The sequence below is a fragment of the Gekko japonicus genome, unplaced genomic scaffold (genome assembly GCF_001447785.1).
Source record: "Gekko japonicus isolate JY-2015 unplaced genomic scaffold, Gekko_japonicus_V1.1 scaffold2182, whole genome shotgun sequence".
NCBI classification, from domain to species: Eukaryota; Metazoa; Chordata; class Lepidosauria; order Squamata; family Gekkonidae; genus Gekko; species Gekko japonicus.
The window spans coordinates 184,122-210,359 of record NW_015170954.1 but is presented as its reverse complement, the minus strand read 5'-3'; the positions used below and the strand labels follow the sequence as shown (position 1 = coordinate 210,359).

The 26,238-nt window shown below is 38.6% G+C and overlaps 1 protein-coding gene across 1 annotated transcript in view; it reads right to left on the bottom strand.

Annotated features, from left to right (window-relative positions):
* Positions 1-15,778: 15,778 nt before the first annotated feature.
* The window catches only part of PHIP (pleckstrin homology domain interacting protein), a 154,644-nt gene continuing 144,184 nt past the window's right edge, over positions 15,779-26,238 (bottom strand). Inside the window, exons 33-40 of the mRNA XM_015418910.1 lie at positions 25,627-25,699; positions 24,908-24,958; positions 24,324-24,473; positions 23,280-23,432; positions 22,403-22,566; positions 19,099-19,364; positions 18,493-18,654; positions 15,779-16,601 (exon numbers count right to left, since the gene is read on the bottom strand). Of these exons, the coding sequence (XP_015274396.1) occupies positions 15,955-16,601; positions 18,493-18,654; positions 19,099-19,364; positions 22,403-22,566; positions 23,280-23,432; positions 24,324-24,473; positions 24,908-24,958; positions 25,627-25,699 (1,666 nt within the window). The 3' untranslated portion in view covers positions 15,779-15,954. The remainder of the gene's footprint in view (positions 16,602-18,492; positions 18,655-19,098; positions 19,365-22,402; positions 22,567-23,279; positions 23,433-24,323; positions 24,474-24,907; positions 24,959-25,626; positions 25,700-26,238) is intronic.

Genomic DNA, 26,238 nt, shown 5'->3' with positions numbered 1-26,238 from the left:
TTTTATTACTATAAGGCAGATTTAAGATTCTTTCTCTTGGAGAAGAAATATTTTTGGTAAGCTGAACTTAATTTCTACGGTCAAAAATTAAAGGGCCAAATCTGGTAAGAAACCAACTTTCTTACTGTGCTACAATTACGCACGGTGGGGATAAAGAGCTAGCTGAGGAGTTGATGGCTTGTGTAAATAATACAGTCCAGAACTGTCGGTGGGTAAATTCAACCATCTCTATGTTATGCTAAAAGTATACAGCTGCTCCTTCCAGTAGTTTTCCGCCCCTTTTTAGTGCATTACCTACCATTATTGCTGAGAGTTTGGCTTTTAGCTACCAAAATGGAAACTCAGCAATTGTCTCGTGGTATTGCAGCCAGGGCCACTTTTGCACATATGGATTGTTCTCAGAACTGGAAAGGAATAAAGCAGTTGTCATTCACACACAGAGCCATCTGTCCTCCAGAACTTTGTACCACAGCCGTTGTATTTGCATGTGAAGTGTTCAAAAAGACTGTTAAACATAATTAAAATTTCAAAGAGTAGTTTTATTTTGGTCTTGCTCCCCAGTTTTGAAAACTATACAATTTATCTGAAAGAGGCATATGGTTTTTTCCTAGCAACTGACCTATATGGCCCAGGCTAGTCCAATCTCAGAAGCTAAGCAGGGTTGGCCCTGGTTAGTACTTGAATGGGAGACCACAGAGGAAGTCCAGGATTGTGCCGCAGAGACAAGCAATGGAAAACCACCTCTGAACATCTCTTGCTTTGAAAATCCTACAGAGTCACCATAAGTCAGCTGCAACTTGATGGCACTTTCCACCACCAAGAATAAAACTCACATTTTTTCAGTATTTTAGTGGACAATAGGGTTGCACTTACCTGTAACTGTTCGAGTGGTCACCTGTGTAGTCACATGGGTACTGTTCACACACAAGCCTCATGCAAAGAGGATTTTTTGAAGCTCAAAATGTCCAGAGGTGCTCCATCCCACTCCCCCATGCTGTTTCACACCTTTTCCAGCGTCATATAGAGGGGGCTGAGCACCCTTCCTTCAGTTCCTCTCTGCTGCTGTTGGAGTGCGGTAAGTTTATTTGGTTATGTAAAGAGCTCACAGTGGGGCAGGAGGGAGGGCTGTGTTACTGCACAGGTGACCACTCGATGAACGATAGCTACAGGTAAGTGCAACCCTGTTTTCATCACTGTGGTAGCTGTGCAGTCCCACGTGGGAGATTAGTGAGCTGATTTACTAGCCTCTGGAAGGTGGGTGTGAGCTCTCAGTTGAACAGGCCTGCTCTTCCCGCTGCCACATCTCTTGGTGTGTATGTTGATGGGGTAGTGTCGTGCAAAGGTGCAGGTGGAGGACCACATTGCAGCCCTACAGATGACATAAATGGAGAGGCCATGACAAAAATGTAGATGCAGCTGATGTAGACTGCCTGAGTGGAATGGGCATAAAGCTGCAGCAGATAGTCAACTCATACTAGTTTGCCCCATAGTTTGATGCACATGATTATCCATATAGTGATGGATTGGTGCCTACTGAAGCAATTAATAAGCTGGCATCTTTTTGAAAGGATTTTCTTCTAAGTAGAAAAAAAGCCCTTCGGACATGTAATGAATGGAGGGCTCATTATCTGTCATCCTGTGGTTGAGAGTATAATACTGGCAGGGTTTTGGTGGATGTTACCTTGGGTAGGAGCTGTAAAGAAATGCAGAGAACTACCCTAGGGTCAAATATTTGCAGAGTCCATTTTGTAAAGGACTCTGGGAATTAGCAGTAATGGGGGGAAATCATAAAGCAGGTCCCTTGTCCAAGTGGATTTGAAATGTTTCTCCCAGTGAGTGTGGATCTTGTGCACCTTGGGAGGAGAAGTATCTGCATTTCATGTTTTGACTGGTGGCAAATAAGTCTATTGTGTATTCACTATCAATGGCATTTGCTATCAATGGGGGCTGAATGGTGGGTGCCCTTGTTTTTCTTTTGGGTGTAATCTACTTCTCTATGGGGTTGTTGGAAGAGGAAAAGGTATCCTTCCTGCTTAGTTCTGTGTTGATTTTCAATATGCCTAGTGGGAGATGACACTGATGTCAGATGGAACCAAGGGACAGTAGTGACTTCAAGTAGACCTTCCATGACTGGGAATGTGACAGAACCCATATTCCTGGGATGGATTACTTTAAATACCAGATCTGTTACCCTTGGAGGGGTGCATGAGACATCAGTTTCAAAGGATCTCAACATTAGAATGGGTTGTTCATTGTATATGCAATGTTCTTTGCTGGGGGAGTACGTGAAAGATTTCGGTAGGAAGTCCTCAGGCGAGGGTTCAGAAGCATAATCTAGCTCTCTTGTTTTAATGAACAGGATGGCCATAATCACAGTCCAAGTTCCCTAAAGCGTGGATCTCTTCCTGTGGATCTTGTGGGAGACCCAGGTCCTCTATATGGTCGGGGTCTTCTTCCATTTGTTTGGAACCTAGAGGAGTGTATGGATCCCAACTTTGGTCACAGTAGTCACACTGGAGGTCTCAACATGGTGATTGGCATAATATCAATAGAAATCCATTGGAACTGAGTGGGGAAGTGGATCTCAGTGGTGAGATAAGGGGAGTTGGCGACATGGGATATGAGGTTCTGAGTCCTGGACTTCTGAGATGGAATGGGATGAGGGCAGTCAGAAAGCTGAAGGGGAAGGCGTTCTCAGAATAGGTACTGACTCTTTGACCAGTTCCAAGGAGAATGTATGAAGGACCAGTTCCTTATGAGGATGAGTAGATGATGGCTTGGACTTAGGAGGACTCTCCATGTGCTTGTATTTGTGCTGAGCCTTCTTTAGTAGTTGCTCCAAGGAGCTGTGCTATAGGGGCTGAGCCTGCAGGCTTGGCCCCTGTGGTCTTACTCAGGTCCTGTGGTCTAAGGGGCCAGTTTTGGTCTCAGAAACATTGGAACCAAGGATGCTTGGATCCTTCTGCTGGTATTGGAAGACTGTAAAGTGCTTTGCCTCAAGAGGCACCAGAGAGAGCTTTTCCCCAAGTTGCTGCTTTTAGGTGGGAAGCTCTGTTGTTCCTTGCCTTCAGGGTGAAATGGAATAGCGTGATATGAGGCTTCTCGCCAAGGCATAAGAGGCATTGCTTATGGTCGTCTGAATGCGGAATTCTTGACCCACAAGACCTGCATTTCTTAAACAGCACTTTCTGTGCCATTTCATAGGCTACAGGCTCTTGTTAGGTCGATGAGGTAGATTTGTTGGCAGTAGACGTGGTAAGGAGGAAAACAGATGGCAAGGAGAGAACTGAGGGAAGGATGTTCCTCCCTCTCTATATCATGCTGGAAAAGTTGGGAAACAGCATGGGAGAAGGGGATGGAGTGCCTTTAGGTGTTTTGAGCTTCAAAAAAATCCTCTCTGAAACAGGCTTGTATGCATGCTGTACCCATGCGGATTGCACAGGTACCACAATGATGAACAATTGCATTTGGTGGCATACCTGCCCATTCCATTCTGTGGGCTTACTGTGTGCCCACTGGATTACTGCATGGATCACTGCAGACAACACACTTCTGTTTAAAGGAAAACGTTTCCCCTTTGAATCTGGCTGCATTCATTGGCTCTATTCATCCACATGGGGGGCAGGTTTGGAATTAGAATATAACCCTAGGAAAGATAGTGAAGAGAACTGTTTTGCTATCTAATGCTTCAGAAAGTTCTCTTCCAATATTCTCAACTAGGTATGTAATCTTTGTGGGTCAAGTGCCAGAACTTTGAGGAGAGGGCACAAAATAGTACAAACTGAAATATGGTACTAATCTGTTAAAAGTTAAGGAAATTTTACTGATATTGCTGAAAGCACTCATCCCTCTTTTTAATAACATAAGAGACGCCAGTGTTGGATCAGGCCAGTGGCCCATCCAGACCAACACTCTGTCACACAGTGGCCAAAAATACCAGGTGCCATTAGGAGGTCCACCAGTGGGGCCAGGACATTAGAAGCCCTCCCTCTGTTGACTCCCCCAAGCACCAACACAGAGCATCACTTGCCCCAGAGTCCCTATCTATACCTTGTGGCTAATAGCCACTGATGGACCTCTGCTCCATATGCTTATCTAATTCCCTTTTGAAGCCGTCCATGCTTGTAGCCGCCACCACTTCCTGTGGCAGTGAATTCCAAGTGTTAATCACTCTTTGGGTGAAGAAGGACGTCCTTTTATCCGTTCTAACCCGACCGCTCAGCAATTTCATGGAGTGCCCACGAGTTCTTGTATTGTGAGAAAGGGAGAAAAGTACCTCTTTCTCTACCTGCTCTTTCCCATGCATAATCTTATAAACCTCAATCATGTCACCCCTCAGACGTCGTTTCTCCAAGCTAAAGAGCCCTAAGCGCTTTAACCTTTCCTCATAGGGAAAGTGTTCCAACCCTTTTAACATTCGAGTTGCCCTTTTCTGCACTTTTTCCAAAGCTATATCCTTTTTAAGGTGTGGTGACCAGAACTGCACACAGTATTCCAAAGGACGTCACACCATTGATTTATATAGGGGCATTATTGTCAGCTAGCTGTCATGTTTTGCTTGTTCCCCTCTCTGATCCTAGCTTGCTCGCTGCTCTGCTGCTTGCAGTAAACATTGCTAGGGAGACCGTGAGGGCCAGTTCTGTCAGACTGCATTATCTGTCTGGCCTTGTGAAGGAGGAAGGGTTTGCGTTCCACCGCTGGTGTGAATCTTTCAGCTCTCAAGAGGCACTGCGACTCTCCCGCTTATCATGTATCCTTCCGCTGGGAGAATTCCTGCGCGCACGCTCGAATTTCATTTGCTTAGCCATTTGCCTCATCCTGCTATATGTAAGGATTTTTCCACCCCATGGTCATTCCTAACAATAATCCTGTGGATATGGTACCAGTTTTGTAATCTAATAAAGCATAATGCTTCTAAGGAAACGTGTGTGATTTAGTTGCTACTGAACCTGACACAGAGGAACCTCGCTTGCCACAAACTAACACTGGCTAATGCACAGGCAGGTCACCTAATAACATTGCAAAATTATTTAATTATACTTGATAAAATCACAACACAAATTGTTGCATGTGAATACCTGTTCATTCTCATAAATGGAGATGAATGGTTATCCACAATTATAAATATCTACGGCGCTTTACATGGTATTTTTCCATGTGGCCTTTTATGTATATGGGCTTTTTTTCCATGTGGGCTTTTTTCCAGTGAGCATTTATGACCATGGGTTTTTTTCCATGGCCTTTTTTCCTAGAACCCCTAGCCATTTGCATCTACCCCAACCCATGGGAATATTTGGTCCCCCAATCTACAAGGCAAGCAGGCTCCAGAGAGTCTCCAGTCTTCCTCCCGTGGGAGGAGGTGCCATCCTTTGGAAAGTTAAAAGCCAAACATTCAAACACGCATCTATCACTCCCCTCCCTGCAGGAATTCCTTTTCCCCTTCTTATTATGGCAAACAGAGCTGGGTGTGGAGTTTGACATTTCCTAGGGCAACATTTGTTTCCCTCCAGGTAAAAAAGTGGAATCATACAGGATCTGGAGAGACAATGGAAAATTTAGATTAAGTGATGGTTAGCCATAAGGGCGTCTCTGGTCATTACCTCAATTAGAACTCAAATACAACTTTAAAATACCATGGCTCCAATATCATCAATGTCATTCTATGATGTCTAGTAATAACTTTATTAATCAGTTAAATAGACCTTTTACTTATTTTGAATCCCTTATAAAAGAAGAATCAAATGGAACTAAAGGCTTAATTTCAGTTCTTTATAAAGTGTTAAATCATGATTCCTGGTCTCAGACAACCTCACAACAGAAGGCTTGGCACAGCAATTTTGAAATCTCTTTGGATGAGGGTCAGTGGAATTCCGTATGGTCACCCAGCCTTTACACTACTAAGTCATCAAAATACAAAACTACAAGCTTTTTTCCAGATGGGATTTGACACCAATGAGGCTTTTTCACTATAAATCCTTTCATGACCCTAAATGCTGAAAGGGATGTGGAAACCTGGGCACTTTCCTCCATTGCTGATGGACTTGTACAAAAATAAAGTTTGGTATACACTCCTTCCAGTAATAGAAAAAATTGTTGGTCATGCTGTTTTGCATAACCCAGAATCCATTCTACTCAATTACTGGGAACAGAACTCAGTTTTGAAACTGGAACTTGAATTTATTTTTCTGTTGTTGATTGCTGCTAAGTTTTTAATCACTCAATTTTGGAAGTCGAATAAGGTTCCTTCTATGAAACAATGGTTCCTAAAAATATGGGATATCATAGTAATGGATAAAATAGCATCTCAACTAGCAATTGTGGAGGATCCCACAAAAATAATATTTTGTTGAAAAATGGTTTTCCTTTTTTGAATATGTTACAAATAATGAAAATGATGTTAGTGCCTTGCCAAAGAAATATATTAATTTCACCTTTTACTAATTTTGATGTTTCTTTTGATTGCTAATTGTATAAAATGTACAAGCCCCCAAAGTTCTACTGTTGTACATGTAATTATTTGTATTGTTATATTTGAAAAAAATGTTATTTTAAAAAATCACATGTTGTGACATATCCATTTCTTTTAAAACCAACCATAACTTTTCATGATCCAGGCAAAAGCTTTGCTGTGATCTATGAAACATAAACTGATCTTCTGAAATAACAGTTTATTGCAGTGGGTGGGATAAATAAGTGAAAATCACTGGTGGAAAATTACCTTTGGATGCAGCCCTTATTCTTGAACCTCAGTAGTCCAACACTTGAGTGCTATTGCCCTACAATACAAAGTGCCGTTCACAAATAGGGGAACCAGAGGTGTGAAGGTTAGGGGGGAAACCAAGAAAAAAATCAGGATCCCCCCCCCCAAGGACTCTTCACTTTTTCTGAAGGAAAATTCAGAAATTTGGGTTAGCGCTGAAAAAAATTCTATGAATTGTCTTGTCTTTAAAAGCATCTCACTTTCCAAACAAAAGATTTTAATTCACCCAAATACCTAGAATGAAAATGTTTATGTTAGGCAACTAGCAGTATTAGATAATGGCAATTGTTTTGCATATGATGTATTTTTAAGAATGTGGTTATGATTTAACTGAATAATTATGGCAACATTATACCTGTGCAACAAGATAAAAGCATCGGAGGGAAAGATGATAAGGATCAAGAAGCAAATTGATTTTTAATAAATTTCTTCAAAGCCTTTTTAAGATTCAAAGGGATTAATTTCCTCAAGAACTTTCAACAAAACTGGGAGATTTGTAAGAGAATTTAAAGCTGGGGATATCATTTATGGTGTGCATCTTCTAGCACTAATTCCAACCCACTATGGATACTGTACACTTTTCAGTTTGCTTAAGCATTGCAAAATAGTGCCATCTCTTATACTCTGTCTCACATTTAATATCACTATTCAAATAACAATACTACATAGAATTGTCAAAGGAAAGTTGCTCCTTTATGTAAACACTGGCAAAGCAGCCCTAGCAATGCAGAATCAGCTTGTGCTAGTAGCAGCATGACTTGGGATATTTTCTCTTTCACTGTCATCAACAGGAAAGCCATTCCATGATATTAGAAATTCATTTTAAAATCTTTCTAGAAACCTATAAAGTACCATGATAAACATTTTTAAATGTCAAATGCCACACAAAGCACCTTACAATAAAACTAACAAAGTACGTCCATTAAAACTACTGATAGAGTTACACACACACAATCTAAGTTAAAACCCCTGGCAAAAGTAAATAGTTAAACCCTCAGAAGTTATTAGTTGGGTTCAAGTCTTAAAATCCTAGTCTCCTAGGATACGTCTTTTATATTTCTAAAGACATAACATTATTTAACTAACCACAACACCACGTTCATGTCACTTCAGCAATATTCCAACGTATCTTTTACATCAAAATCAAACCATGGGTTTAGATCCCAACAACCACAAGCAGAAAATGGCTGGTAATGCTTTCCCAAAAATGCTTATGCAGGAGTTTATAGAGCTGATCATTAGATTTTTATTCAGGCCTTCTTCCAGTTTCCCCAAGGTCATCCAGTAATTTTCACAGCAAAGCAGGGATTTGAAACAGGGTATCCTCACATTTCAGCATTGGACTCATGATGCCACACTGACTCCAATATGTGGATGGCACTCAGCTCTGTCTCAAGCTTCCAACAGATCCCAAGTTGGCTGCATAAACTGAACAGTACCTTGGAATGGATGATGGCTAACAAGCTGAAATTTAATCCCAACAAAATGAAGGTGTTATTGGTGGGGGGAAGGTCTGACACAGGAACAGGCACATCTTCTGTTCTGTATGGGGTTGCAGCCCCTCCCCAAAGAAGCAGTCTGATTGCTTAGGGGTGCTGTTGGTCACCTTAGGGAGCCTATTTGGTTGAAAAGCCAGCATAGAAGTGTTTTAGATAAATTGGTAGGTTCTACTGCAGTTCTTGAACTTTTGCTTGAACTAGCAGTTCTGCATAACATTCCTATTATGAGTCAATGTGGCATCATGAGTACAGCTTTGAACTTGGAGCAGTTCTTGTGCCTTTTCAACTTCAAGGAGCATATAATTAGATGGTGTAATTTAAAACATTTTCATGCTGCAATTCTGCCCATTTTGGTCGATCAAGGTGGCAAACCATTAAAATGATCAAAAAATCATTTTAAAATAATAGTGATATACATGAAACTACCCGGGTACTGCGGACATCTTCCAAGCCCCTGCTTTGGGTACCCTTGCCTTCTGAGATTAGATGGTTGTGGCACCAAAATTCTGGAACTCTCTCCCCAAGAAGACTCATCAGTCCCCTCCCCTTTATGTTGCCATCTTCAATCAGTGAATGAAGAGTTTGTTTCATTTGGCGTTCCCTCAGTGATCCTCCTTCCCCCATTTTAATCATTTTAATATTTTCCTGTGTGTTAAACCCTCAGCTTGGATTGTAATGTTTTCTGTTGGTTTCAATGGTTTTAAGGTGTGATTTGAATATGTTTTTGTCCGCCACCTTGGCCCTCATGAGGGCAGAGAGACATTATATAAATTTTGTAAAATATATAAAAACAATTTGAAACAGGAAGGAGTCAATAATTGAACACCAACCAGAAGATGATGACACAGGGGGACAGACAAATCTTCCTAGGGAGGAAATTCTACAATTTTGGTGCCACAGCTAAAGACAGCCCTTTCCCAGTTTGCCACCCATCTCATCTCAGATAATGGGGGCTTCTAAAGTTGACCACAATGGTCAGATATGTTCATACCAGAATAGATTGTTCTTATGCTGTATAGGACTTTAAGGTCAATGACAGCACCTGAACTTGGCACGGAAACAAACTGGAAGACAACATAGATGGAACAAGAATAGTATGATCTCTATGACCCACTCCAGTCAACATCCTGACCCTGGCATTCTATACAAAATAGTTACAGGCACTCTTCAAGTGAAGCCTTATGTAGAATGCACTGCAATAAGTGCTTGCAAGGCTTGCACCAATGTGACATCTTTTTAACTTTCCTCACATAATGCACTAATGCAAAGTATAAATACATCATTTCTGGAAGCAGACAACTGTAACCCTGGATCTTGCCTATCTTTTCAAGTATAATGAATCATGATGGCATACTTTATTAAGCACTAACCAGGCAAAAAAATAAAGACTGCAGAGCAGCTTAGAAAAACGAGTTTTCTATTTATTTAAAAATAAGTTTGTAGTTACTACATTGCAGTGACAGTAATTCTTACACATACATTCTAGTTTGTATAAAAGGATTCCAAGTATTATTCATCAAAACCAACAAAGGTGTTTCACATAACAATAAAATTTCAATCAATATGTACAAAAAGGAAGGGCACTGTTCATCCATGTGGGAGACTACACTTTATAACATGATAAAAAGCATTTGTCTAAGAGAAATGAACCTTGATAAACCTAAAGTGTTGTTTGGGATTTACATCATACTGTACAAAATAAGCAGTTTCAAAATGTGTCAGTTTCAAAATTCAATCTTCCAGACAATGTTCTTAAATTGAGCTATACTATACATCAACATTTTAAGTGACAAGATTTAAAGAGTTCACTGAAGAACTTTTCAAGTTTTTGCAGTGTTATGGTCCAAAAATGTAACTTTGAAGTGTCTCAACAGCCTATCCTTTAAAAAGAAACATGTTTCAGATGCTTACTTCACATTAAATGATGTTTGTGCATATGTACAAATCTGATGTTGGTATTTTGTTCAAGATATAATAATTCTTAGCAAACTAGGTAATTGGGACATAAAATGGATTTTGTTTAGGCCATATCTGAATTTCCTGATGCAGTTACCTGTATTAACCTTTTTTAAATCCCAGTGGTTAAGTATTTTGCCCACCTTGTAACCAAAAGGGATTATTTTACATTTAAATTGACATGGACAGAGATGGAACTATTTACTTTTCTGAAATGCAGATCAGGGGATTTGTCTTTGCAACACCAAAGCGGATACAGTTTTGGTCTTTAAAATGGTGGTTTCCCTCTGTGGAACTTTAAAATAAATCTGTAACAAATGTAACCTTCTTGAAGTTGAATAGATTTTCTATTCCACAACTTTCTGAGCAGTACTGCAAAACAAAACACTACAGAAATAAAAATTTTGTTTCACCATTTTCCTAAGAGTAATTAAAAACAATCTTGATTAAAATACAGATCATGTAATAGTAACATAAAAAGGACCAGATTTGTTATATTAGAAATTATTTTCAGACTTGGACAGTATATATGAAATGTACACCATTTCTTTGACGTATAAACATCTATACATAATTTACAGAAGAAATTCAACAGCCCTTTAATTAGATGAATACTTAGGTCCAATTACAAGAAGTGCAAGATTTAGAGATAACATCATAAAATCTACAGCCAGATCCAGTCAGTCTCTTTGCATGCTCAGTTAAGTGCATGCAGCTGTCCCTTGAATACAGCTCTCCATTAGAAGGAACAGGAACAAAAAATCTTCTGCAAGTTCTGCTCTGCACAGAGAATATTAATGCCAACTGGATCATGCACTAAGCCTTCATTAGGTAGAACACAGAGGAAAAAAAATATATTTTTTTTGTTTCAAAGCTGAGGTTTAAAAGATTCTATGAAGATTGTCATGGTTATGATGAAGTAATATTTACAAATACCAGCCACAAGCTGCATGCACACACAGGCCAGCTCCTCAGATTTGGGCTGTCTGGGAGTAGCAACACCAGTTAGGGGAAAAATGATTTTAATATACTATTGCTTATATGCCTTCTATTACCATTTGATGCAATCTATCAGTAATGACAATTCTGCAGCAGTCACTGACTTGGATGAAATTTCCACATATGTCCCATCTAAATGAATGGCAGTTACCCACAGTTACCCACACCTAACAGGTTTCAGTTATTTTGTTGGAGGCTATACACTATGACTGCAATGTACGTTTCTCAGCTTCCCCTTCCCACTACAACCTGCTGGAAACCACACAGGGAGCCTGCAGGGAAATCTGCAGTTGGAAGGCAAAATCACACGCAAGTGGACATAAATGAACAGAGGTCTAGGATCCAGTCCATGATAAATATAACACAACTTAGCCTATTCATGTTGAGCAATGAACTTATGATCAGTATAGACTTATATAAGGAATAGCAGCTGTGTGACCAATGCTCAGGGTCACTCTCAAAACATCAAATTTCTGCAGGCCAAGCAGCTAGTTAAAAAGTCTGATCCACAATCATGAGAAGTCAAAACTGGTTAGGGCCCAATTTGCTCTATTTTCCCTAGTATTCTAGGTACTGTAACAAAAATAAAAGCAATGGGACTCAATTGTAAACCAAGGAGTCAGTTTAACTCTAAATTTTTCAGCTTCATTCAGCTGCAGATCATACTGCTAGTTAATTCCTTCCAGAAACTGGAATCAAGAGAAATTGTACTATACCCCCCCTTCAGTAAAATGCAGGATCAGCATGTAATGACATTTCTGCTCCACTGACAGAAATGGGTACATCTCAATATGCAAGAACTCTGTGAATATATGGCTCTGAACTGGGGTCTTACTGTAAAAAAAAATCACTTCAGATGTATTAAAGCTCCTGAAACAAAAAGCACAATTAGTACCTTGAAAACATTTGTATAGTAATGCAGCATATGATCTAGGTACTTTAAATACATATATGTGCCCATTTATTTTAAGAAGCTGGTATATTCTACATGCTGCATGATCTTTTTAATCAGTATTTTACAAAATATTAATCCAAAGTCATACTAAATGAAGTGAATGATCATACACATGCAAACCAACAGTACGGTACTAATAACTGTGTGCAAGAATAGATCATAGCAGTCCAATTACTGTAGGGAGATGTAAAGCTGTACTGTCACTCATAGCATAAGGACGAAGATGGTTTAAATACCAAAAACATTTGATGGATATCACTGATGGGAAACAACTAACATTAACCAGTGGTTAACCACACAGGTATTGAAGGGGAGGCCTTGATTAGTGAAGTAAAAAAACAAAAATGTAAGAAAAACGATGTCCCAAAGAAGGCAGACACCACAGTGTGGAAAACCACTGCTTATTATATCGAAGTAATTTCATGAACAACATTATGGAACTAATGGACCTCCCTGTAATAGAAGCGACGTCAGGAGACTGCATTTTTATGTGCCTGTTCACTACTGCCAAGTGTAAAAAACTGGGTGAACAGCAGTTAATTACCAATGGAAATGGCAATTTACATAGCATTTTACATGTAAAATGTACCATAAAAATAAATATTGCATTTATCTTGAAACAGTATTACCTGTAAGACATAACAGTTAAATTACTGAAGCAGTATTTATTGCTCAGATTTAAATGTGCTAAATCAAACAATCTCTCTCTCTCATGGTAAAAGGAGCATCTTGCAAATTAATCAAATCTAATCAATGATCGTAATTTAAGTAAAACAAAATGCAACCTAAAGAACTTATTTAGATAATGTAGCACATTTGCATTTTTATAAGTTGCTTTTTCTAGACAATTGAACTATCAAAATAATGTTAGAAAAATAAGATTAACATGAATGCTTAGTAGTACAGATTATTTGTGAAAGGGGAATACATTAGTGTATCACAAATAAGACCTTGGATTCTCGTGGACTTGAAATGTGCAATTTTCAGACATTGATGGTTATCTGTAGTATTCCATTCTCCAACTTAACATACAAATACTTACTGCATGTCAGTATATACATAAACATGCCAAATGGGACATAGATCTAAATGGAGTAGGTATATCACTGGAGTTTCATGTTTGCTTCGCATTTTCTTTTATATTACAATGCATCAAGAAATTGTATTTAAAAGTTACTGCCTTCATCAACTGTTATTTAAAATGATCAATTTAAATCTATGCTTTCATTGTGAAATGTGAAGCAAACTTATTCTATAGCCTGTCTTAATGTGTATTGTGTTTAATGCCCATGATATTACTAGTCAGAATACATTAAAAAAAAAAACACACACCAGTATTATGCCACTTCATCCACTTTTCTTGAAAATGCTAATAAAAATTATTCTCCTGGGCCAGCAGAGGGTGGTGTCAGCAGAAGCTTGAGGACTGCCCTCTATACCATTTGGGACAAACTGACAAATGAACCTATATTAAATAGTTTAACCTTTTTAAAAAAAATTCCAAACCATAATGATTTTTTAACCTAAAGGAAATTAGAGCAGTTAAACTGCTATACAAAACAAAATCTTCCATGCCCCAGAATACCCCACAAATGGCCTAATGAAGATCAAGCAATCTAAGAAGACAGAAACAGCAACAGAAATTACAGATAGCCTATACATTTGTAAGTAATCTGTACTAAAATCAAATATGCATTTTAGGAACTAACTAACGTGAATGAGTTTTGTTTTTTAAACTAGCTGAGGTTAAAAATGAAAGCACTGCTGCACATGTGCTTCACTGAACTAAAACCCATGTGCCCAAAAGGACAGATTGGCCTGTGAAGGTGGATTTTACCTGCAGTTCTTAAGAATGAAAAATAAATTCTACACATGGCCCCCAAAAGATGGTGAGAGTAGTCTCAATGATAGACTCAGTCTCATTAGAGTAGTCGAAAACTGATTAGAGTAGGCGAAAACTGAATTCACCCCCCCCCCCCCCGGAACTATGGGAAGCTGTATTAAATTTCCCAACCCACCAAACAGCAGCATCACAGCTGAAACCGCCAGTATTTGGGGGGACATGTAACCTAGCAGAAAGGAAACCTGTTGTTGGTTTTAAAAGAAATGGATGTGCCACAACATATTGTTACCACCTGCATCTCTACATCAAGACCAGAGTGCTTGTAAAAGAATAAGCCCACTGTTCTTTCACACACTACATTGTTTCCCCAAAACAGTGTATTAAATGAAAAAAGTGGTTACATTTTTGTACCATGCTACTGTTTTGTAATGCATTTTTTCTTTTAAAGTGGACTATACTTTTAAACAATAAAATTGTATTATTAAAGTTTGTTTTTAAGGTATGAAATAAGTAAATGTACCATAAACAAATAAATAACTGTTTCTTTTCCATAGCAGTACATACAGCAATACATTCCCCCAAGTCATATAGTCATTTACAACAGACAACTTAAGTTTACTAAAGATGCATGTAATAACAGAATACAAGGCACAATCATTAAGTGGGATTTTCCTTTAGGTTGTATATATTGACCTGTTAGCTTGATAAGTATACTGTAAAAAGTGCAGAAAAAAACAATGTGCAATGAGAACACTCTATAAAATATGATTGCATAAAAAGTGATTTGGCCTTTTAATCTTTAATAATGGAAAATAACCAATTTTCTCCCTTAAAACTAAAATATGACATTTTTAAAAAATTTAAATTCTAGTACTATCTAAAAAGTCCTGAAAATTATACCTGGGAAATATTGTATATGTTTATGTGCTTGTGTACATATTCAATATATACATACACATACATGTCTTCTGAAAGTAATTTTTAGTCAGTTTAACACAGTATGTAAAAACAATCAATTACGAATCATAAAATAAACATCAGAATCCCACATTTCCTGCAGCTTCTTTGAATCCTTTTAACCCAATTATACGTTATATCAAAGCAACTGTCAAAGGATCCTACCAGTGCATTAATTGTTTTCTACTACAAAGTACTAGTAGAGAGAGTTTCGCAGAACAATGGATATTTAGAACATGGAGTCTTAAAACATAATAGAAAGCTGACACTCAAAACTTTCCACTGCACCTGTTCTTCAGTCTTTGGCACAATTAACAGAGTTTTGATTGATACAAGAATGAAGGTCTGAAAAATTAGACATATTAGTCAAACTTTTTCCAATGTGGATATATACCTATTTATATATATTGTGGTTTCTCTCTCTGTTTGGCAGAACCTAGATAAACTAACAACCTGCACTAGGTTTGTTTGTACAAAGCTGTGTGCCCAATCACTACTGAAATTAATCATCATCTTAACAGCAAAGTGTGGTAATTTTGCATTTTTCCTCAACAGCATTTACTGTCACTCTTTGCTGTAAAACACAAATACTACACTCTATACAAATGTATTGTACTTTGCTCATTCAAAAATAGGAGTTCTGTTCTCAGTCTGCAACATTAAAAATTCTATCACCTTTTTAATCAAATAGAGATAATGTTCTGTTGAAAATTACAGAAACATTTCTGCAAATCCAGAATTTTATTTATACAATTGTCAATATCAACTGAACAAAGGAAACTGAAATGCATAACCTACTTGGAGGGCAATAAATAGCAAAAGTTTAAAATACATACTTCTTTCAAAGAAATGTCCAATTTGTTTTTGCTATACTTGTTTCAGCTCGAGTCATATTTTTATCTGTAAAGAGCAGCAGAAAGCAGATAACCTTAGTTCCGCTAATTCCTCAATTGTACCTGTTTATCGGCATTCTTAAATGCTGAAGTTACCAACCAATCAGATTAGCCTTTGCTTTTTCAGTCAGTTTTCGGACTCTGCCTCTGCTAGATGTTCCAAAAGTCAAAGAAGTGTCCTCAAATAGCAGCTGTCTTTGCTCCTCCTCTGAGTCATCCTCATTGTAAAAGGCTGTCCTCCTACCCTGGTTTCTAGTTCTCATATGGGGTTCAGAATCTTTAAGTTCTTCAGACTCTTCTTCAATAGGCTCATCTGTTTTTTTCCTCTTGCTTCTTGTCTGAATTTTAGGATCTGCCGATAATGCAAGTTCTAACCCTGCTGCTTGTGCCTCTGGCTTCCGTTTAGGTTTTCTGCCTCCACGGCCTTTCTTTTGTAGTAAGTCTTTCTTCACATTATTTTCAGAGAGAGAATTGCATGCAGTGGAAACAGATGCTTCCTCTGCTGGCAAGTCTTTAGTAGCTTGGATTGTATTCTGGTCCAATTTTTTTTGCTGCACAAGTAACAGATTTTTTGGTTTCCGTCCTCTTTTCTTATGTACCACTTCACAGGTACTGTTATTTGTTTCAATCTTGGGTTTCCGTCCAGGACCTCTCTTAAATACAGGCTTTGAAGACTGTCCCCCATGTCCATTTACTTGGACGCTTCCTGATGCCAAACCCATGACATTATTCTTACAATCTAGTATGAAGAAAGAACAACATGTAAGTGAATAGCATTGGCCTTTTTTCTTTGCATGAGCAGCAAGATACTAATACAAGATTATATTATATTCAAAAAAAATTAAGTAGATGTAGTGAGCAAATGCTTTCTAGTTACCTTCTGAGTAACTCAAACAAGCAACACACATGGAAAGCTTAAGTATGACAGGAGCACCTCATTCTGCTCTACATTCCCTTGTTTAGCCACCATCATCACTCTGTACAATAGAGCAGAGGCAAATACGCCTCAGAACAAACCAGTTCCTATACTGCCTTTGAGGCTCGAAGGAAAGAACTAAGAGGGAAAGCACTCTTTCAATGCAGACACTTGAGGGTCGGGCCAGTAAGCCAGCAGGATGGCAGAGCATCTGGCACTCAAATCCAACTCAAGTTCTAGGTCCTTCCCACATTTAGTACAAATCTCCTACACCAAGGACTTCACACATTCTGATAGAGTCTAAACAGTTTACCTGTATCAAGCAGCAGATTAGCTGACTGTTAAGCCACAGTAGCTAGCTAGCATCTTCAGGAAATTCCTTATGTATGATACACATAAAGATGCTTGAACATTACTGACTGGCACACTCACCAAATTGTTTGGTCCTCATAAACTATAAGACATGCATATCAATAGACATGGAATAGTCTCCTTCAAAATATGGGACATGACCTATAGCCCAATACACTTAAAAGCATTTCCAAAGCATTCAGAATCCTGGAATTGGGAACCAAGTCCCAAACACACTGATGGGACATTTCCAAGCTGATAATGAAAGCTTGGGCCACAAATTCTGACAGACATGACATGGAGAACTAAAAGACAAGTCCCAAATGTTTATGTCTGTATTAAAAAGAGAAGGATTGCAACAGACATCACAGTCTGAAAAACTTTTTACAAGTTTTATGTTCCCCAAGAATTTGAAAAACCCCAATGAAATTCCTGAATTCTTAGACTGGGGTATGCTACACTGCAGTGAGAGATGTTACCTGCTTCCTGTGTCAAAAGGTGATGTGAGAAGACTGGGCATACAAACAAAGATAACACTGGCATATTGAGAAATCACAGCACATAATGCACTAGAGGCTCAGGAAGAAGCAGTGTTGCTGAGATTCCTAAGTGTAGGAATGTTACCACCATACAAGATGACGTACTCCTAGTAATACTGCTGTGGATACTGCTGTGGATTCACTGCACTTCCTTCCTTAACATAAATGAACAATAAAGAATGGTAGAAAAAATTTCAAAGAGGGGACCAGCAATACCACAGGCACTAAGCTGCAGCAACAGACACTAGCTGTCCAGTTCTTGTCAAACATGGGAAATCCTCAGTGCGCCCCTTTTTCCTTCCTCCATTCCAAAAATTTCACATTAACTTAAATTTTAGTTATCATCTGTCTTTAAAGAACTTGATATTTAAATAAGTGTGCCATTATACTAATACTTTAACATTGGTAATGATTGATTTTAAAGAAAATGTAAGGTTTCTTTCAAGTAATCAATGATAACAGTGAAGCCATGGTTCATTGGCAGAGCTTCTGTTTTGCATGCAGAAGGTTCCAGGCTCAATCCCCAGAATCTCCAGCTAAAAGGATCAGATATTAGGTGATGTGAAAGGCCTCCACCCTAGACTCTGGAGAGCGGCTGCCAGTCAGAGTAGACAATGGTGGCCTTGACAGAATAACGGTATCACTCAATACAAGGCAGCTTCATGTTTTCAAATGGCAAATGTCACTTCATGAAACCAGCTTCCAAGTAATCAACTAATGCTCTGATAGATACATCTCTATGTGAACCCAAGCTTGCAGATCTAGTGATTTTATACATCATATAATGATGTAACTACTAACATTAAAAATAAACAGTCCCTTACCTTCTGGGCTGAGAGCAGATAACTTTGGCTTCCGTTTAACTGGTTTGTCTTTCTCCACATTTTCTTTTGTGGTATTATTCCTAGTGTTGTGAGTGTAATTGGTTTGATCAGAGACTAATAAAGCATTCTGGTTCTTGGAATGTTTGGTGGAATTCTCCAGAACTGAGAAGACAAAATTGTAAGATCATAAAAGTGGTTTTCACTGAGATATTTTAGCAGAACATTTATCAACTCACCAAAAGTTCATGCCTAGAATCAATCCTTAATTTAAAAAAACAACAATGAAACACCTTCGATTCTGATTTCTCCACAATCTACATCATGAGGCTTCTCTATCCAAATGCTAAGGACATAGCCAAAATATGGCTGAGTGTGATAAAGGCAGCCTTTTCCACTCAATGTCCTTTCTAATGGTAGCTTCCATTCCTCATGGCTCTTGTCCATGCAGGTCCCATGATCCCCAGTATAGCTGTTTGGAGGTCAAAGGGCAATCCTTCCTCTGTTTTTCACTGGTGGAAACCCTGATTAATATAATCAACTGTGAGAGCAATAGGAATCATAATATTATAGATTTAGAAACTGTAATGATTGTCAGTGTTGACCCACCTGATTTCCCTGATCCAACAGTAGCACTAGTTTTCACAGTTAAAGGCTTCCCTCCTGAAGAAGTAGATGGCTGTTCATTTACAGCCATTTCTGTTACTGCCCTAGTACTCCTAGTTCGGACCAGAGTGGCAGCTTCAGCTGCTTTTCCATTCATCTGAGCTGCAACATTTCTCAAGGATGTTGAACGCACAGGCGCAGAGGTTGTAGGCACAGCTGGGGATTCAGCTTTCAGCTGTGGTTTTAATAGCCGTCGCTTTCTATCTGGACTGCAAGCAGAATGATAGGGTTGATAAATTGTGCTATTTTACAAGATAAAACTAAAGCAACATAACCTACATAAGAACATGAACTGCCTCTCTTTCCTCTCCATCTTGGAGTTATTTCAGAAAGCATGAAAGGGAAGAACAAATGACAATTGGGGGTGGTGTTGTTGTTGTCAGGATTTGGACAAGGGGACACCAAGTTGTTACACCAACTAGAATTTTTATGTTGGTGAGACACCACATTTAGAAGGTCTGGATAAATATATTTTGGAAAGGTCAGTTTATGACAAACAACAAGTTATGGGCAATGTTCTGCTTACACAAATGGGTGTGGGCACAAACTTAGGAATAATTCAACAAGTCCTTACACACACAAGACCTTTAACATGCACATGTGAGGACAGCTTCAAGATGGAATTAGATAAGCATATGGAGCAGAAGTTCATCAGTGGCTATTAGCCACAAGGTATAGGTAGGAACTCTCAGGCTGAGGAAAGTGATGCTCTGTATCCTTGGTGCTTGTGGGGGTCAACAGTGGGAGGGCTTCTAGTGTCCTGGCCCCACTGCTGGACCTTCTGATGGCACCTGGTATTTTTGGCCACTGTGTGACAGAATGTTGGACTAGATGGGCCATTGGCCTGATCCAACATTGGCTTCTCTTATATTCTTATGACAGCTTTTGCTTCCTTATAGCGTTGAGATCAGTCCCCCCACATAGAGAATATGCATGCAGAGCTGTTTCCCAATGAAGTTAAAAGGTGAAATCCCTTGCTTATGTGAAAATGCCAGATATTTGTTTAGCTCCACAAACAGTTATGAAAGTTCAGGAAGATTGTGTGCATTTGTCCAACATCAGAAAGCTGCCCAGGAATACATGCTGTGTGCACACAACTAAGATGGAGAGAAATGAAATACACCCTTCTTGTTTCTCCCTCTCTTTTGCCTCTGCTTCTCCATATACCTAGTTTTCTTGTATCGGGGTGGAAACTAGTCAGAGGGTCAAAAATACTGATTTTACTGACCAAAATTCCAAAAAACCTGACCAAATACTGACAAAAAACGGACAAATTACTGAACAATTTAATGTCAGCCTATTGATAAGCTAGCGTTTTAAAAGTAAAACTAGGACTTCATTAAAATGATAATTATCTGGCCTCCACCATCCCCATAGTCAGATATGATCCAGATAAAAGGATTGCACCTCTTTTTATTGAATTTTTAAAATGAAGATAGGACATTATTGTACAAAATTTAAGGCAAAAAAATCCATTTTAAAAATAATCACATACTGCAGATAATAAAACAGCAAAACATATCAAAAAGCAAAACATATCAAAAAGCACACATAAAGTAATCATTATGACAACAAAACATAGTTACTGTTAAGGTAAGACTTGTCTTTGCTTTTACTTTATCGTTGGTTTTTTGATGAAAAAATAAGTTATTAACAAACTCTTTCGTTTCTCAACAGTTTTCTGCACTGCATCTGCAAGCATTTCTTTTTTGTCCTCTTCTTCCATTGCTTTTCCCACTCCTTCTATAGCATGAGTTGTGCCGTGGGGAATCCCACAACATCCTTTTTCTCAGCAGCCTCCTTTACACATCTGGTTGCATCACTTAGCAACATTCGAGCAATCATCCTCTTCTCGTTCTATTGTCTTAGCTTTTTCAAGTTTGCTTCCTTCTCTTGTATACTATCCTTTTCACTGTCTATCTTCTTAAAACTTTCTAACTCCTCTGCCTTTTCCCTTTCTTTTCGCTCCTCTTTAATGACACGCTGTTCATCACAATATTGCTTGTAATGAGCATAGGCTGCTCTTGCCATCTGTAACAGCTCCTGTGTGATATTAACATGGTATACCTTGTTTTCATATACATGATATAAAGTTTCTTTGATGATTAGGTGGGTATTCAAAGTTCTCTCTGACACCCTGGCCCTTTCATTGGCCAAAATGTGTCCAGATTTTGAAAACCCTCTTTCTACCTCCGCACTGCCATGTGATAACGATAATACTATTTTCACCATCTTGGTAACCAGTGGGCACTTTGGATCTCCAGATGGGTTTTTCTTTTCAAAGAACTGATTCCAGTATGTATCTATGTGACAAGTTTCACTGGTAGTTTCATCTTCAAGTCTAAGAAATTTCCATTCATTCGCAATATCCATCAGGAGTGCTGCTGCTACTTTCATTATATCCTTGTGGGTTCCTTCCTTGACTCTCATGCTGGAGCTAAACATTGAATTTATCTGATGGGCTTGTCCAAAGATGGCTGGAGTAAATGGTGTTTGGAGGCTGCTATGAAATGTTTTTTTGCTCCTGTTAAAAAGAGTTAGCTGTTCCTTTTCAGAAAGTTTTTTTCAGTTAATCACAGATTCTACTTCCAATGATTAATTCTCTCAAAGGTATGAAGGCTTCATGAGACAATGGTGCTGAACTCTTACAAACACGATTCATTATGGTTCTTGTGAGTGTTTTTGCTTCACACATGCACCAAAGGCTCCTCTTTCTGGCACACTCCAATGAACTTTGTAAATAAGCAGGCACTCATGCAACAAAACATCACCTCTGCTTCATTGTCTCATGTTTTAAGAGGTTGATTATGTTTCTATACGTTATGGAAGATTTCACCAAATCACTTTTACTCTTAGGAACAAAATCCTTAAAGTACTTCATAACTGAACTGAAAACAATCTGTCTTCTCACTGGGAAGTCATCATGTTCCCCCCCCCAAATGCAGTAATGAAAACAACCCCCCCCCACACACACACAAACTGCATACACAAAAATCAGAGAAATACTGATTTTACTGATTTTTTTAAAAACTGTCACATTACTGACCAAGATGAAAAAACTGACTTTTACTGATTTTACTGACCATTTTCCACCCCTGTGATGCCTTACCTAGTCAATCACAGGATACAGTCCCTACAATCTATGTACAGATGATAAAATCTTTTTAGGCAACATAAAAGATTAGTATAAAATGTGACGTAAACCATTCTCATACTACATTCAGTTTAATTAAATTAAGCATCATACCTTGATGCAGCACTACTGGAAAGAGAACTGCTTCTACTTCTTTTCTTCCTCCTCTTTTTAATTGTGTTTCTTTTATGAAAGCGCAAAGCAGATTTGTAATCTGATAAAATGGAACTTATATGTTCCTCAAAGAAGGCAGACAGACGTAGGCTCATGCTGTAAATCTATTAAAATATTAGAAATCTGTTAATAAATAAAAGTAAATTCTGAACAAAGTCTGCTTCAGAATGTAAATTTTTGCCCTCAGTCCACAAAGCAACATCCATTAGCATCACAGGTACACTGCCTACGTACAGAAGATACGAGGGTGTGGTGATATGCAGAGACTCCTATTCCCACAGTGTACCATCACACTGTTTGCATGTCTGTCCTCAGATAAGAGGGAGGGGGAGGGGGAGAGAGAGGGAGTGTGTGTGTGTGTGTGCAAGAGTGCTAATTGGGATCCTATTTTAACAGGCAATGGTCCTGAGTGACTTTCAACTACGGTACTTTAAAACATGGATTATGGGCTGGCTCTAATGCTTACCCAAATCTAATAAGTCTTCCACTTTTCCCTGGCTACACTGAGAAGGTAGCAGAGATCCTTTCAGCAAGCTTGCTGTATTTGTGGAAAGGATGGCTCCAGCCCTAGAAAGTCAACACTGCAGTTGCTTTAAATCAGATGAAAGATAACCTGTCTATAGTCTTTCATTTTACCAGATAAGATATTCTTCCAAGTAAAAGCACTTACTAGGTCTTTAAAAGGGTTTTAAAATTAATCATTACAGCTGCCATTTTTGGTATTTGTATTACAAGCCACTTGTGTAACTTTTCCAAGAATGAGTGTAGCAGAGATATCATACCATTACATTTTTAGGAATCAATTGTAACACCATACCCTTGATCTTTTGCATGGTGTATAAACTTTGGAGTTGCTGAAGATTAGCCTCACATCTTTACACAACTCCATTGGTGACTCATAATTCCCCACTTCTAGTGTTTCTCGAACAGTAGCAAAATCCATTGGAGTATCAATTATGTCTCTGTAATCCTTAAAAAAAACACAAGCGTTGTTAAATTCTGTTTAGTACTCTTATAGTATATTACTAATAACTGAAAAGAACCATATAAGCTATAGACAGAATAGAGAAGGATATACTGGAGGTTGAGTGGCTTTGTATATCAGTGGGCAAGATTTTAATTAATTCCCAGCTTTTAAATACATATCAATAGGGTCTGCACTCATAGTGTCTGACTAGGAAACTGGCCTTGAGCTCATGGTGGATACCTAAGTGAAGATGTCAACTCAGTGCATGTGCAGCAGTGGTGGGAAAAAGCAAATACAACCCTAGGGATTATTAGGAAAAGGACATATAACGATAATGGTCAGTATCATAATGCACCTATGTATATCTAAGATATACCACTTGTAAGCTCTTACCACATGTAATTTAAAGACAAGATGACCAGGGGGGATGAGGAGAATGAAGTATGGAAGAAGTGACTAGAGAACTTTTCCCTCATTCTTCCTGCAGTGGAAGGGAAAAGGAGACTAAAGTCTTGCACTACTGTGGAAGCGTTCTGTGGTATCTCATGCCCTGGCTATTTTTCATAATGATGACAAGGAATCTCCATGATCAGAGGTAGTAACCCTTTGAATACCAATGCTGGGTGGCAACAACAGGGGGAGTCATGACTCTCAACACCTACTTTCAGGCCTTCACCCATCCCACATCTTGTGCCATCCCCTGGGGTCCTTCACGTCTCAGGAGGAGATGCAAGATGATACAGTGGATGGCAAGAGAGATTTATTCATGGGAAGACACAGCAGTTCATTAGCTCCAATCCTTTGTAAGTTAAGAATATGCAAATGCAGTGTCATATTCATTCTACCCCCTCAATTCAGTATGTTTGGTGCAATTATAATTTTTCAACTTCTTACTGGATACTCAAGAAGATCTACTGGCTGGCGGAAAGGTTCAGAATCCTCACACTGAAAAATAAGATTCAACAACTCCTGGCACTGTCTCCTCCATGCCTGGATATCATATGACTGAGCCCTATTTCGAAGCCTCCGCTTTGGCTGATGATCCTGAAATGTCAAATTTAAAATTACTTTATTTATTTAATAAATAAATAAATTAAACAAATAGATGCTTTTAAATATGAAAAAAGAAACTAATTATTCCTTTAACTCAGGTGATATTTTTCCAGCTAATAAACTAACAACAGAGATTTATGGCCATTTTACCAAGGCAACCAAAATCAGAAAATTGGTCTTTAGAGCTACTTGTCAGTATCAGCCTTTCAACCAGGAAGCAAAACACACCTTATATGCTTCTATGCTGGATTTTATTTAATAACTGCTATTGGTATACTGCAGTGTTCAACCCACCATTTGGGAAATATGGGCAGTAACTGGTATATCACCATATAAATACATGTCATCAAATAAATCAGTCTTGACAAATTGTTACATCATTATACATATCCACAGCAGATCATCACTAATATAAAACAAATTACCTTCCTCTTTCTAGTAGAAGTTCCAGGCATGTTGATATCTTTCTCTTCTTCCTTTAAGCAATAAAATACTCATCACAGGATGTAAAAATATTACTCATTTGAAAAATATTTCACTACGACACAATCTAGTTGCACTATTCAAATATAATTTTTTTCACAAGGATACTGTTGCAGAATTCATGCCCACTGCTTCGTACTAGAACAGTGCAGTAGGAATTGGAAATCATCCTTTGTCTATAAAATATGGAGAACTCAATGTAGCAAGTCAATGCAATTCTCTCACCTTACAGCTAGTAATAGTCTCTGTTGAGGCATGAGAGGAAAGGCTAATTCCACACACTGCTCCATTATTTCTGGAGCTAGTTCTAGCCAAAAGCCACTTCTTCCCATAGAATTTTTACACTGCATTATAACTGCTATTTGTATTGGATGTCAAATGTGAGCTGCTCTGGGAGCCAAGTTTTAGTTTAAAAGGGATTATTATATATGGCGGGATTATTATACAGGGTTTGATTCAACCAGCTTTTCCACTCAGTTAAACCCAATTCCTCTCCTCCTTGCATTGCTCATTCATGAAGGTTCCATGATCTACAGTATCACTTTTTGTATGGCTGAAGGGAATCCCTCTATCTCTTGTCACCAGCAGAAAAGCTAGTGAGATCCAACTGATAATACATAAACCATATTTTCCCAAAGTTTAATATGTTGAGTTTGCTTACCTCCTCTGAGTCAGATAAGACCTTTTTCTTCATGGTATTATACAGCGGAATTATATCGTAGCAAGCCTGATCTCTGTTCAATACAAAAAACCCTGCCTGTTAATAGTTTATTTGTAACCATGTTTGTACAAAATATCTATGTACATAAGAATGAAAGTAAACATTTCCTAATTTTGAGAACAGCACTGTTAGAATAAAGGTTTACAAGTAAATATCGGGCTGGATTCAAGCGCCAAAAAACCCCAGGTTGCTTACCTGTAACTGATGATCTTCGAGTGGTCATCTGTGCATTCACACCCTGGGATATAGTGTGCCTGCGCCAACCCCGATCAGTATTGTAGAAAGCTGAAGGGATTTTCGCGTCCGCTCCCCCATCACGTGCCGGGGTCAGTGCACATGACTAGGGGAGGGGCACGACCATCCCGCCAGTTCCTTCTGACCGCTGCCCTCAGTCACAAAATAAAAGGAAAGGACCGAAAGCAGAGGGGAAGGAGGGCGGGTGGTGTGAATGCACAGATGACCACTCGAAGATCATCAGTTACAGGTAAGCAACCTGTTTATCTTCTTCGTGGTCTCTGTGCAACACACCCTGGGAGACTAGAAAGCAATAAC